Source organism: Nomascus leucogenys, chromosome 20 (genome assembly GCF_006542625.1).
Source record: "Nomascus leucogenys isolate Asia chromosome 20, Asia_NLE_v1, whole genome shotgun sequence".
NCBI lineage: Eukaryota > Metazoa > Chordata > Mammalia > Primates > Hylobatidae > Nomascus > Nomascus leucogenys.
This window is the reverse complement of record NC_044400.1, coordinates 59,505,916-59,520,697: the sequence shown is the minus strand read 5'-3', so window position 1 is coordinate 59,520,697 and position 14,782 is coordinate 59,505,916. Positions and strand designations below refer to the sequence as shown.

The 14,782-nt window shown below is 40.7% G+C and overlaps 1 protein-coding gene across 3 annotated transcripts in view; it reads right to left on the bottom strand.

The window, feature by feature from the left end:
* The window catches only part of SEL1L3 (SEL1L family member 3), a 141,634-nt gene that overhangs the window by 49,740 nt on the left and 77,112 nt on the right, over positions 1 to 14,782 (bottom strand). For all 3 annotated transcript variants that reach the window (XM_030801385.1, XM_003258550.4, XM_030801386.1), the window contains exons 14-17: positions 12,783 to 12,845; positions 10,895 to 11,071; positions 7,624 to 7,751; positions 4,821 to 4,904 (exon numbers count right to left, since the gene is read on the bottom strand). In XM_030801385.1, coding sequence (XP_030657245.1) covers positions 4,821 to 4,904; positions 7,624 to 7,751; positions 10,895 to 11,071; positions 12,783 to 12,845 — 452 coding nt within the window. The remainder of the gene's footprint in view (positions 1 to 4,820; positions 4,905 to 7,623; positions 7,752 to 10,894; positions 11,072 to 12,782; positions 12,846 to 14,782) is intronic.

Genomic DNA, 14,782 nt, shown 5'->3' with positions numbered 1-14,782 from the left:
CCAATGCCTGAATCAGCTCAGACTATAAAGATGAAAAAAAAAATTCCTGGGGTCTCAGTGGAATTCAGGACCCCAGCTCTATTGCAAAAAGGTGAATTTCTTTCACCTGGAGCTACGTATGCTTACTTGCCTTGCCTCAAGCCCACTATAATCTGGCTAACCTCCTGGGTTAAGTATTTTTGGTATATTTAAGACAAAGGACTATAAAACACGTAGCTTGCAGATAAAATAGATAAAACACATGTAGGGGTAAGGCAGAGAGAAATGAAACATGACAGCTGGTCTCTCCTTGGCTAACTTCTTCGAGTGTCCGAGGACAGCCTCAGGCGTGACAACATTATCTTCTGTATTATGCCGATACAGCAAAAAGCCCTTTTCTTAATCATGCTCCTCTTTTAAACTATCCCATATAAATCTTGGAACAACATAGAAAAGCACAAGCTCATCAAACTGACACATGTAATTTGAAAATAACTTCTAGAATAAATTCACTCACACAAAAAGGAAAAAAGGGGAGGGACTGGGACATTGATGGATGATTTAGTTCTATTACAGCAGAATAGATGGTACCAAAAAAATGTTATGTTGGACTGTGAGGAGGCCAACAAACATACATTTCCTATTTAACCCCTGAGGAGGGCTTGAAAGCTTGGAGAGCAGGAATGGATGGAAGCACTTTGTCCCAAATATATTTTGAAAAAGATTTCCCCATTGTAATAGATACAAAACGTTTCTTTCTGTTGATACTAAGAGGCTTCAAATCCAGACTGAGACATACCTTTAAAAATAATTAGCTTCTGTATCAAGATTAGCAAAGATATGGAGAAATAGAAATTTATATATGGTGGGCAAGAGAGTAAATTGGTAAAACCACTTAGGAAAACAATTGACATTGTCTTGTAAGTTGAACATGTTCCCCTATGACCCAGAGTCCCCACTCCTAAGTTGAACATGTTCCCCTATGACCCAGAGTCCCCACTCCTAAGTTTATATTCTAGAGTGACTCTTTCTATGTGCCCTATGAGATACACAAAAAATGCTCATGGCTGCATTGCTCTTAAAAAACAAAGGAAAGAAAAGGCAAGGCAAGGCAAGGCAGAAGGGAAAAGGAAAGGAAAAGAGAAAAAAAAGAAAAGAAAAAAAGGAAAGAAAAGAAAGGAAGGAAAAGAAAAAAAAGAAAAGAAAGGAGGAAAAAGAAAGAGAACCCAAATATTCATTAGCAAGAGAATTGGGAAATAAATTGTGATCTATTACAGCAGTGCATATGAATGATCTACAGGTACATGCATCAAAATGTGTGAATCTTATTTCTATTTATTTATTTATTTATTTATTTTTGAGAGGGAGTCTTGATCTGTTGCCCAGGCTGGAATGCAGTGGCTCAGTCTCAGCTCACTGCAACCTCCACCTCCTGGGTTCAAGCAATTCTCCTGCCTCAGCCTCCCGAGTAGCTGAGATTACAGGTGCATACCATCACACCCAGCTAATTTTTGTATTTTAGTCGAGATGGGGTTTCACCATGTTGGTCAGGCTGGTCTCAAACTCCTGACCTCAAATGATCCACCTGCCTTGGCCTCCCAAAGTGCTGGGAGTACAGGCATGCACCACCATGCCCAGCAAGATGTGTGAATCTTAGGAGCATAATGTTAAGTAAAAAAAAAGCAGTTGAAGAATTAGATATTATATAAAATAATTATAATCATATAAAGGTCAGAAATAAGCCAAACTAAATCCATTTCTTAGGAATATATCCATATATAGCAAAAATATAAAGAGGGCAAAGGGCAGATCAACAAGAAGCTAGGATGATGGTTACTTCTGGGTACTGGGGGTAGGATGGGATTTAATCTGGGAGGGACAGCAGGGGCTTCACCAGCACTGGCCATGTTTATTTTTTTAAGTAGAGTGGTAGCTTTACAGCTGTTTATTTTATTGTCATGCTTTGGAGGTTATGTGTGTATCATATATACTTCATACATATCAATGATTACATGATAAAAGAAGAGAAAAGCCACACTGCTGACTCATGCCACATCTTCCATTCAAATGCTCGGCTCCTTTTGAACTAACTCCCTTTTCAGGCTCTCCCTTCTATTCACCATACACAGCTGTTTGATTAAGCATCTTAGAAACAGGCTCTGTCATGTCACTACTCTCTCCAAAATGATCAATGGCTCCCCACTGCTTCATAAATTAAATAAAAAACTATTGATGGCTCCCCACTGCTTCACAAATGCATAATCTGCCATTCAAAATTCCATAAAGTAGCACCTCTTTGGTTTCATTATATATCCCTCTCAAGTTTTACCCACATGGCATAATATTTTGTAGACTCACTTAGAATTTTCCTATCTCTTTGCTTTTGTTCCTGCAATTCCCTACACCATAAATGCTGTTCCCTGCCTGGCTAAGTGGAAATTCCACCCATCCTTCAAGACCACATCATCCATTACTTCTATCATGAAGGCTGTCCCAAGCTTCCCAAACCAGGCATCTTTTCCTCCTTAGTATCCCCTAAGAGCTTTATATACTGCTCATGGCCCTTGAGCTATAATTGTTCCTTCTATTCACCTTAGTTCATTCAATCAGTAGTTTCCGAACACTTTCCGGGCACCCCAGTGTGCCGGGAACTGGGATAGAAGTTATCAGGCAATTGACATGTAAAAAGCAATCATGATCCCATGATCCATGGAAGAACAAAAGGAAATAAAGAGTTAAGTAGGATTCCTGGGCAGAGGAAAAAGCCAGCACAAGGGCTCAGAGATCAGACAGAATACGGGCCACATGAGAACCTGCCTGCAGAAGAGATGAGGCAGCAAATTTCCCTAAGCCCTACTTGAGGCATCTCTCGAAGCCTGTGGCCAGGCAACCTGCATTTAAGTGTACTCAGTAAAATCTGCAGAACTGAATCCAAACTCACAAAGGGTGCAGGACACATTTCAGGTCTCCTTTCTCCTTCCCCCAAACAACCAACCAGCCAATCAAACAGAAAACCATGATGAGGCTGAGTGTTCTAAGAAAGAGAGCAAGCCACAGAAATCTTAATTCATCTAGGCCTTCACAGCAGCTTTTAAAATGTGCTAAAGTGCTTTGTGATATTAAATTCAAAAGTAGGACCCAGGCGTGGTGGCTCATGCCTGTAATCCCCCTACTTTGGCAGGCCAAGGTGGGTGAATCACCTGAGGTCAGGAGCTTGAGACCAGCCTGGCCAACATGGAGAAACCCTCTCTACTAAAAATACAAAAATCATCTGGGCATGGTGGTGGGCACCTGTAATCCCAGCTACTCAGGAGACTGAGGCAGGTGAATTGCTTGAACCCGGGAGGCGGAGGCTGTAGTGAGCCAAGATTGTGCCACTGCATCCCAGCCTGGGTGACAGAGTGAGACTTCGTCTCCAAAAAAGCTTCAAAACAACAAAAGTAGGCAAGAAAGCTAAGGAACTAACAAAGACTCTATGAGAAAAAGTGTCAGACATCATGGGGGCAGGGGTGGGTTGGGAAGGAGTGTTTACAGGACTGCTCTTCCTTTGGGAAAATCCCAAAAATAAACACTCCGATATCTGAATGTTTAGTTTATCCTAAGAAGTTTGTAGGGAGCAGAGGGTGGGAGGTTGGGAGAGTGAGAAGCAGAGAATGAATTAAAGTCAAATTTGGGAGTTTTATGAACTGAAGTTCACTTGAGAAACAAGATAAAGCATCACAAAAATTGTAAGGTACATTTACCATGGGGAAACAGTAACTTTCTGAAAAAAATCTCTTTTTGATTGTGCAAAGTGAAGCCACAGGTAATAAACTTTCACAGGATGATGATAATAAAACTTTGCATTTGGTGCTTTCTTCATTGGCCTCATTTCTCCTACATTTTCTAATTTAAGATTCTCACTCATTGAGATGCTATCTGTTGGTTGCGTGTGCAGCCATGGACTAAAAGGGAAAATGTCATTCTTTTGAACTTACACTTTAATTTTTAATTAAGGTTCAAATCAGAGTATGATCAATGCTGAGTCTCATCTAATGTCTTTGAGGCAGAGGACTGAGGACTTTTTTAAGTTATTACTGAAATATCCACATCATTTAGGCAATAAACCAGCCAAGAAAATGTGACCCATATTAAAACAACGATGGAATGCTAGAACTGACAGAAAAAATAAAAGAAAGAAGACTGGTTAAGTTAGGAGAGGGGTCCCTTATTTGTAAAATCTATGAGTAACAGCAAACAGGGAACATTTGTGGGTCCTCATGCACCATGTTTCATCCCATAAAGAACAAGATGAGATTTGCTAACTCCACCAGAAGGTTAGGAAGGAGGGCATCTGTTTGTTTGTGCCATTGGATACTGGACTTCCAACAATCCCAGACTCCTAGTCATGGCAGATGCAGTAAAACAACTATGGAAGAGGTGGCCTGAACCTTAAACACTGATCTCTCTTTTTGCTAGTAACAAGGTAGAAATTCTGGACTTTCTGTGGCCTGGAAATAAAAAGCAGAGAGTCTCACCCAAGAACCCCTATGCTGTCTCCAGACTCTAAAACCAAAAGGGGCAAGCTTAAAGGAAACAGAAATCAATGTATTTGTATATCTTTCTCAACTTGATGAGTGTGAACAATTCTCCTAGAGAACAAACTTTTGTGTATAATTAAACATGGAAATGCTATGTTTTCCAATCAACAGCCAATCAGTCCGTGATACTCTGAATATCATTACTAGGAGCTGTGATTTCCCCGCAAATTGCTTTCTCGGTTGTATTTTAAGACTCCATTTCATAAGACTATACTGACAGACAGGGAAAAAAGTTTGCTCTAACGTAGATCCCAAGCTTACCATGAACCTTCCAGGTAGGCATTGAGGCCTTTGCGGATGACATGGCCCAAGTAGCCATTTTTCTCAGCTACATGTTTTGCCCATCTGAAAAAAAAAAGGGAAGAGAAAATACGCAAACCGTGGCAAATTTAATAAAATGTTTTTCTTTGTATGCTCTCAATAAATCCCACTCGGGGAATATTTTGCTAGTTAGAATTTTTATAGAGCAACAAACCAGAACTGACTGTTAAGAAGGTAAAGAAAATGCATTCTGAGAGCTTTTCATTTAGTGCCCTTTCTTATGAATGATTAGGAGTTTTCTTTTATGGAAACAAAGACATGTAAGATACATAATGAAATATATCCACCAATATGAAAAAATATAATCTCTACCAAGAGTTCTAGTACTCTATTAAGTCATGTTTACTGACTTATTATTAGCTTTCCCTATTTTGCTTTGTTCCCTAATTTATTAGGGGTTTACTAGTAATGACCTAGTCTGTTATAATCTTTAGATTTATAACTACTAAAATAATAGTTTAACAATGCATAACTAAAAATCTAATAGAAGGAGAAATAGAATAATTTTTTTAAATACTTGATTAATACAAAGGAAGGGTAAGAAAAGAGATTAAAAAAAGGCACAAAAAACCCCCCACAGATGTGACAAATAGAAAATAAACAGGAAAATGGTGTATTTAAAATCAAATATATCCAAATTACATTAAATGTAAATGGACAAAATACACCAATTAAAAATGAAAATTAAAAAATATAAAAAATAATTAAAAATATAAAATTTTAAAAATTAAAAAATACAAATACCCAATTATATGCTGCTTACAAGAGACATGCATTGAAATTGAACAATGAGGAAAAGTTGAAAGTAAAAAAATGGAAAAAGATAAGTCATACAAACTCTAACATTAAAATCAGGTATAACTATATGATCATCAGAAAAAATAGACTTTAAGGCAAGAACCATCAACAGAGATAAAGAAGACATTGTAAAATGATAAAGGGATCAACTACAAAGACAAAACAATTCTAAATCTATGTGATCCAATAACATAGATTCAAGATATACAATGCAAAATTGACAGAACTAAAAGGAGAGGTAGGTAAGTCCACAAATACAGTTGGAGATTTTAATATATACTTCTTTCAGTAACTGAACTAACAAGCACAAAAAGAAACATCAGGAAGGATGGGGAGGCTCTGAATAATATAATTAACAAACTTGATGTAACTGATATATATGTAGATGTTGTATCCAACAAGTTCAGAAAGTACACTCTTTTCAAAAAGCCATAAAACATATACAAAAATTGACCATATGCTAATCATAAAGCACACTTTGACAAATTTCAAAGGATTGGAATCATTCAGAATATATTCTCTGATCACAGTGAAATTAAGCTAGAAATCATTAACAAGAGGATAACAGAAAATCCACAAAACATGAATATTCATGTCAAATATACTAAATAACAATGATAAAAAACTTCAAGTCAGTCTAAGTCAAGTTTATCACCAAGGTCAGGTCAGGTTGAATTTGAACCCAAATGTGTTATGAAGAACAATCTTTTGGAGAGCCAGGGTATCAGTGTGAGGGTGGCCTAAAACAGAGGTCGACAAAACTTTTTCTGTAAAGAGCAAGATAGTAAATATCTTAAGCTTTGTGGGCCACATATAGTCTCTGTTGCATATCCTTCTTTATTTGTTTTATAACTCCTCAAGAAGGTAAAAAGCATTCTTAGCTCTTGGAGCCATACAAAACAGGTACCAAGCTACATTTCATCTATGGGTCATGGTTTGACAACTCCTGTAAAATATTTTCAGATATGCAAGACCTCAAAAATGTGCCTCCCATTCACCATACCTCAGGAACCTACTATAGGATGTGCTCTACCAAAATTTAAGTGCAGACCAAGAAAGAGAAAGAAAGGGGTCTGACAAAGAAGAGAACAAAAAAAGACACAGATGGAGGGAAAGTAAATACCCATAATGATGACAGTTAATCTCAGCATGACAGCATTGTCCTGAACAAAGACTCCAGGATGGATGTCACCAAGAAGGTTAAATAAATATAATATTTAGATAGGTCTGGACATACCAAGAGGAAATTCAGGCACCCGGAGGAGAATTTGGAGATCAAATACATAGAAAATTATAAGTATACAGAAAGCTCAGCAAATAATAAAAAATAAGTAGCAATCCATAGAAAAGAAAAAGTTGTGCAAGAAAGGAAAAGTAATCAGAGTATACTACATGGCTCAGTTAGAAATAGCATTTACATGGTCATAATAATGTAAACCCTGATACTAATGTAACCAAATGATATACTTATTGGGAAGATGAAAGATGGCAGGAAGTATGAATGAGCTGAGTAGTGGGAGGTGGTAGAGTAAAAGAAAACTACATCTTTATCCTTCACAGTGGGACATCATTAGACAATGCCTTGGATGAAAATACCAAGAAACAGTGGTATAAGCATGTTATTTAGAAATAGAGACAAATAAAAAATAAATAAAATAAATAAATCTTTCAAAAAAGATTGAAAGTGATTCATTCTAGGGAGCAGAAAATAGAGTCTGGGGGTGGGATGAAGTGGGGTAGGCAAGGATTTCTTGTTTAGCCTTTGTCAAATTATTTTTAAATTTTTAATTAAAATTTTTAATTTTGCCTTGTCAAATTATATGGCTTTCAAAACTACATGCATGTATAACTGGTAAAAATAAAAAACTCAATTTAAAAAATGCTCAGGCACAGTGAATATAGGATATGGCTTTCCCTTCAAACGCAACGTTTGACAGAGTCTTACACAACAGCTTTCTCAGGATCTCTAGGGAATGTCTCCAGGTTGCCTGTGATATAGTAGAGAGAACACCACAAGGTCCCTTCCATGTGTCCACCTTGCGCAGCCTTATGGAAATATTCACCAGCTAAAGTCTGTAACGAGAGATGAACAAACATCGAGTCAGCCTAGCTGGGCTGGTTTCACCAGAGACAAGGTGGTGAGATGCTTTAAGCCTGATATGATTACAGACTTATAACTTCTGATAGCTTTAAAACCAGGGCAAGCAACAATTCCAGGAAGACAGCCAATCACAGAAGCCAGCCTCTGAGATGTATGACCTTGCCTCATCTATTCTGTTGATTAAGTTTACCCAGTAAGTAAGACAATATGTAATTATGAATACCATTGCCATCTCATTTGATCCTCCCATAACCCCCTGAAGGCTAGATAGAAGACTATATCAGAAGTCACACCAGGTGAAAATCCAGGCATTTGCTTTCCTAACCCTGCTTAATACCTTTCTTCAAACTCATGTGCAAAAACTGCATTTCCAGTAGGAAGGTGAGAATTAGAATGTGACAATAAGAAATCTTCACTCACAGATGTCTTGGGAGAGTTAGCACACATTTGCTATGCATAAAAATATACAGACTCTTATGTCATCAGAGACAGGTAGAGGGAAAAAGTAAGACAAACATATATATGGGTATATTTCCACAGATTACTCTTATTTTCCTGAGGCAGACGGCTATTGTTTTTTGAAAGCATGGGCGTTGAAGTTAGGCAGGCCTGGTTCAAATCCCAACTCTGCTCCTTACTAGCTGTGTGGACTTGGGCATGTTGGTTAATCTCTCCAAACCTAATTTCCTTCCACTGAAAAATGTGCCTTCAGATAGCACCTAGAGTGAAGGGTTGTTGCAAGGATTAAATGAGATAACACATTCTCAAGGTTTAGCACAGTGCTTCAAAAAGAATAATCTTCCAATTCTTCCCCTCCTACCCCCAAATCTGCTGCTGCCACAATCTTGTTCCTCCCAATAAATGCCACTTCCATTCTTCCAACGCAACAAATGGCAAACACCTTGGAGTCATCCCTGACTCTTCTCCACCTCTCACACCCCACATTCAATCCATCAGCAAATCCTGCTGCCTCAACCTTCCAAATACACGTAGAACCCAATTTCAGCCCCTCCACTGACACTGCCCTGGTCTCGCCCACTGCCCTCTCTCACTTGGATCCAGTGCATGAACCCCTTGCTCCTGTCCATGTCTCCAGTAGGCAGGATCCAGGAGGAACCTTTTAAAATACAGCCCATCATTGCCCCATTGAACACCGCCCAGTGGTTTTCCATTTCGCTCAGAGCAGAAACTGAGTCTCACACTGGTCGGCTTCTTCCCTGGTCCTATTTCCCACCCTCTCCATCTCTTCTGCTTTCCACTCCACTCCTCTGGCCTCCCTGTCGCTCCTCTAGCACACCAAGCCTGCTTCCCTCTCAGGGCCTTTGCACTGCCTGCTCCTTCCTTCTGGAATGTTCTCCCAGATATCTAGGAGTCTATACAATATCACCTTATGAGAGGGGTCTTCCCTGGTTCCCTGGTTTCCCTTATAAAATAGCATTTCCCAATCTCCACCCCCTCATCCTACATATATATAAAATATATAAATAATATATATAAATAAAAAATTATATATATAAATAACATATATAAATAAAAATTTATATATATAAACTATATAAATAAAAATATATAAAATATACATATAAATAAAATATATATATTAATAAAAAATATATTATATATATATTTTTTGAGATGGAGTCTTGCTCTGTCGCTCAGGCTAGAGCACAGTGGTACAATCTCAGCTCACTACAACCTCCGCCAGTGGGGTTCCAGTGATTCTCCTGCCTCAGCCTCTCGAGTGCCTGAGATTACAAGCATGCACCACCACACCTGGCTAATTTCTGTATTTTTAGTGATGAGAGTTTGTATTTTTAGAGACGGAGTTTTAACATGTCGGCCAGGCTGGTCTTGAACTCCTGAGCTAAGTGATCTGCCTGCCTCAGCCTCCCAAAGTGATGGGATTACAGGTGTGAACCACCGCTCTCAGCCCTCCTGAACTTGTTGTAGTTCTCTGCATAGCACTGATCTTCACCTCCCCTCCTATTATATATTTATTTGTTTATAGTCTTTTCCATCTGGTGGAATGAAAGCTTCATAAGAGCAGGGACTGTTTTGCCTGCCACTATGTTCTCGGTGTCCAGAAGGGTGCCTGGCACTGGGTGGGTGTTCAGCACATTTTGTTAAATGTAGCGGAGCTCAGGACCAGGCGCAGTGGCTCACACCTGTAATCCCAGCACTTTGGGTGGCTGAGGTGGGCGGACCACTTGAGGCCAGGACAACATGGCAAAACCTTATCTCTACTAAAAATACAAAAATTAACTAGGCATGGTGGCCCACGCCTGTAATCCCAGCTCCTCCGGAGGCTGAGGCATGAGAATCGTTTGAACCCAGGAGGTGGAGGCTGTAGTGAGCTGAGATTGTGCCACTGCACTCCAGCCTGGGTGACAGAGCGAGATTCTGTCTCAGAAAAAAAAAAAAAGTAATGTAGCTCAGGTTATTATTACCAACATCAACATTATTATTAATAGAGTGGGCTGCCACTGTGCACTAGGCCAGGTCCTCACTCCACTAAGTGTGTGACCCTACGTTACTTAACTTCGCAGAACCTCAGTCACTTGTCTGAAAAATGGACATAACCAGAGTATTAATAGCTATTTCAGAGGAGAATTAGGATTACATAAGAGGGCACATGGTAGGGTGTTTTGCATGGTGCTTGGCACAGAGGAAATGCTTGATCAACACTGAAGATTGCCATTGCGTTTTCATTATTATTAAAACTGGTCTCACAGCAGGCAATCCTATCTGGACTTAGTTCTCTTTGCTTCTAGCAAGATCAGTCTCTGCTCCATCTCATGCTTATTCCTGTCCTGCGTCATCTCCCACTCTTCCCTCTAGCTCAAGCCTCCCTCCTCCATGAAGCCTTCCTGGCTGCTTTGGCCTTCACTGTTTCCCAGCTCCAGAGCTTTGGGTCATGCCATTTGCCACACAGTTGGCACTTGGTCAGATGCCAACTTTTCCTCTTCACTCTCTTGTCTTCCTATGAGACCCTCTGAGCTCCTCGAGGACAGGGACTGTGTCTGGGGTTGTGTCTGGGGCACAGAGTGTACCTTCAACAAATGCTTCATGATCAAGTGACTGACCAGTTGCAGAGTGGGTCTCAAGTGCTACTCACTTGATTCCTTCCAGGAACTCCAGGGAAGATGCCATCCAAATGCAGGACTCCAAGATTGTATGATGCATCTGGGTTCCCCATTTCTTCTGCTTTTAACCAGTACTTTGCTGCTTTGGCGTAATTTTTCTTGAATTTGTGGTAATACCATCCCAGGCCATTGACTGCCTGATGCAATCCCTGAATTTTGGAACAAGAAAGAAATTAACTTTTGAAAAATGAAATCTAAAGAGCTCTGGAAGCAATTATTGTGGAAGCATTCTGCCTAAGTCTGAACAAAACCTTCCCTTTCTCTTATTTTGGAGCAGATGGCATTAAAGAAAAGCTAAGTGCTAGAAAACACAAGCCTGCCTGAGACTCTTCCCAGGTGGGTTTCACCTGACTGCTGCTGGGATTCTGCCTTCCATCTCTGCAGCAATGTTAGCCCCCAAATCATTGTTCTGCTCCTGTGGGCTCTTATGCAACATGCCTGTCTACAAAAGGCCTCTGATTGCCCTGCTGCATCAATAGTGCCCTTGAAATTCATGAACGCTCAACTGAGGCCTGAAACCTGCCCTGACTGGGATGGTTTCTAGGTGATCCGCCTGCCCATCTGTTGATTCCTCTGCCCTGAACACCAACACACACTCTATGGGAAGCAGCAGCAACATCCTACTTGCACAGCACAGGTGCTCTGTCTTTGCACAGTACCCCCAGTTCTGACAGGGGGTTCAGGGTCTGGGAGGGGCAGAAGTAGAAGGGCACGGCAGTGAGGATGAGTATCATATAACGCTTTTCAGGCCATGACTATTCCAGATCAATAAAACTGTATTTCCTCATTACTCACCTAAGCTCTGTTGAAATTCATTCAGAATAAAGCACACTAGACATCAATTCACCACTAGGATGGCTACAGAGATGCAAATTTCACAGCTTCCAAGAAACCCCCTCACAGCCCCATTTTAGGGTGCTCTGGAACCAATGACTTCCATGACTACCATTAAGTTACTTTTCTACTTCTGCCCTAGAGTTTCTGTTGGGGTAAGGAGTTGGGGTTTCTGTTGGGGTAAGGAGTTGGGGTACGTATCAGGGGGTTCCCTCTTCCTGGGTCATGTGTCCTCTTGACAACACACAGATGGAGGAACAATCTTTTAGATCTCTTATTCCATGCTCCAACATCCTGCTGTATGCAACTTTAAACTCCTCAAGAGACAAGAATGAGGAAGAAAAATCAGCATGGTCATTTTAGGAGTCTTCATTGTTAAGGCAAATATTGGCAGCCTTGGGAGGCACATCCAGGTGCCAAAAGGGCTATGAGGTGCCTTGTCAAGGTGTAGATTTACAGTAGTTTCTGCAAATCTATTTATTTGGACATCGGTATGCATGCACATATGAGTGTGCACATGTGGCTGTGCATGCATTGGGCATATGTGTGTATGTATATGTGTGCATGTGTGTGCATGTGTGGGTGGGGGCCCCTCAAAAGCAACACTGTAACCTCCATTCTGTAGAGCTGTATAGGAACTAGCTGACTTGAAGATACCACTTAAATGTAGTGACAAAAGCAAAATAATTCCCATCCAATTTCCAGGGGTCCTGCTGCTTGTTATCAGGGCAGCTCCTGATTATAATTTTAGCCTTCAAACAAAATCAACCCCAATGCTATTGACTGGAAGGTGAATTCAGCTTTTGAATTTTGCTGCCCCCATTGTGGCAAGTTTCTGTATGTATTGTAACTAAAAAGTGACTAATCACTGCAGTGGGGGTGCCGTGCTGGCGACCAACCGCTCCCCACACCATTTCTACCTTAGGGCTTTGTAGGAAGAGGCTGGCCATTTCCTCTTTTAGACACGCGAGAGCGTGTGGGTGTGTGTGGTGGAACTGTTTCCCTCTGACAATATGCGTGTGTTACCTTGGAAGCTGCTTTCTTCATCAGCTCTAAGGCAAGCCGTCTATTCTTTTTTACTCCTTGACCCTAAACATTGATAAACAGCAATGATTACAAAGAAAATAAAACCAGACTGCACACATACAGACACATTAGTGTTGGATATAAAATACTTAAAAATAAAACCCTAACTTTCTTCATTTAAACCCAAGCTTAGGGATTTCTATAGGTAGTGTTGTTTCATCATCATCATCATTATTTCGCTTATATTTGTGGAGCAGAGGCAACAAACCTCAACTTCGCAGCTTGGCAGTAATTGCTGTGTCAGTTGCAACCCTGTCAATCCACAGGTACTACTGGGGGAAGCTATGAATCAGGTTAAATGAGTTTGGTCATCCTGGATGCTTTCCTCGGGATTACCTAATTTGCCAGCCAGCTAAAGCACTTTATCTGTGTTGGACAGTCAAGAGTTACCAGGCTGTCGCTTGCAGCCTTCATCAGCCTTGGCTGGGATCTCCAGGGTGGAACATTGTTGCTTCAGAATCTGCTCAAGAACTGACTCCACAGAAGATAGAACGCAGCAGAATCGGTTGCCTCAGATGTAACTAACAGAAACTAACAAGGTTCTTCCAGCAAAATCAAGATTTTCCAGATGAGGTGGTTTGTCCACTACAGAGAGACATGGGCTTTGGGGTTCTTGTCACAAGACAGAAACTCTGTGGAACACACCGAGATGTCTAGAGGACCACTGGGGAGATGGTGGGCTCAAGGGTAGAGTGGAAGGAGGTCCTTGGGTATCTCTTGACATAGATCTGAAAGCAAAGATGCCAGGCAAGGGGGTGGAGGTTACTGTAAACCACTGCTGCTTCCAAACTCAGAATTACTGATACCCCCAATCCCCATGTGCCACACGGGGTCCTCCTGGACTCAGACAACTGTTGACAGGATCGCCTGTGATTTGGATGTGGGAGGGTTTTGCAACAAACATACCTATAAACTCTATTTAAACACTTAGCTCTATAGTAAATGGAAACAGCACTAGTTACCGTTCCTGTGTTAATTAACGTTGGCCAAGCACTGTCTAAGTGCTTCATCGACCCTACCTGAGGTGCTGCTGTTATTCTCATCTGAGAAATGTGCCCTTAGTCACACAATGGGAAATGGGGGCAGAATTTGAATCCAGACAGGTGGACTCCAGAATCCAAGCTTGTAACCGCCGCTCTCTATTTTCTTCTGCCTATTTCAGTTCATAACCTCCTTGTAGGATCCAGGAACCATGCAGCATATTCTTGACTGTCTATCTCTCAGGACCCCAAATAAAACTGAAACCAACTAAAGGTTAAATTACATATGCCAAGTTTCTACTCGACTTTAACTTGCTTATTTAATAAAACCAATGAACTGAAGCAAAGTGGAAGATGAAAATAGTTTTCAGAATGGCACCACTGCTTCATTTAATTAGGAAGGAAGAGGAGAGGGAAAAGGACATAGAAGGACACTTGGAGTAACTGGAGGGGGGAGGAGACAAACTTTCTGCACTTCTGGAAAAGCATCAGAAAGACCAGAATCACAGAATGTTGGTGCCTGGTTGAAGTATAAGTTTATCTTCTCCAACTCTTATTTGTTTTGAAGAAATAAAATGGGGGCCCAGAGCAGTTGACTTAGCCAAAGCCTCACAGTTAGAGCTGCAATGACAACCCACACACTCTAGAGTAGGGATGTTTACACTATACCCGCTACTGAGTCAAAAGTGGGGTGACTTTTCTTGCACAAAGACGATGTACTCTACACGAATCTGAGTAGTACTGGAAGTTGTTAAATGAGAGAAATGTGAAGACTGGTACATCGTGAGTACTCAGTAACTATCCACTGAGTGAATGGATGGAGGACAGTTGCTGCTGTCAAAGTCAAAGCTTTATCCTCATGTGGCTGCAAGATAAGATGGACTCGACTACCTGGAATGAATCACAGCCACCATCTTGGTACCATCTTTGCATAAAGCCCGATGCCCCCACACAGTCAAA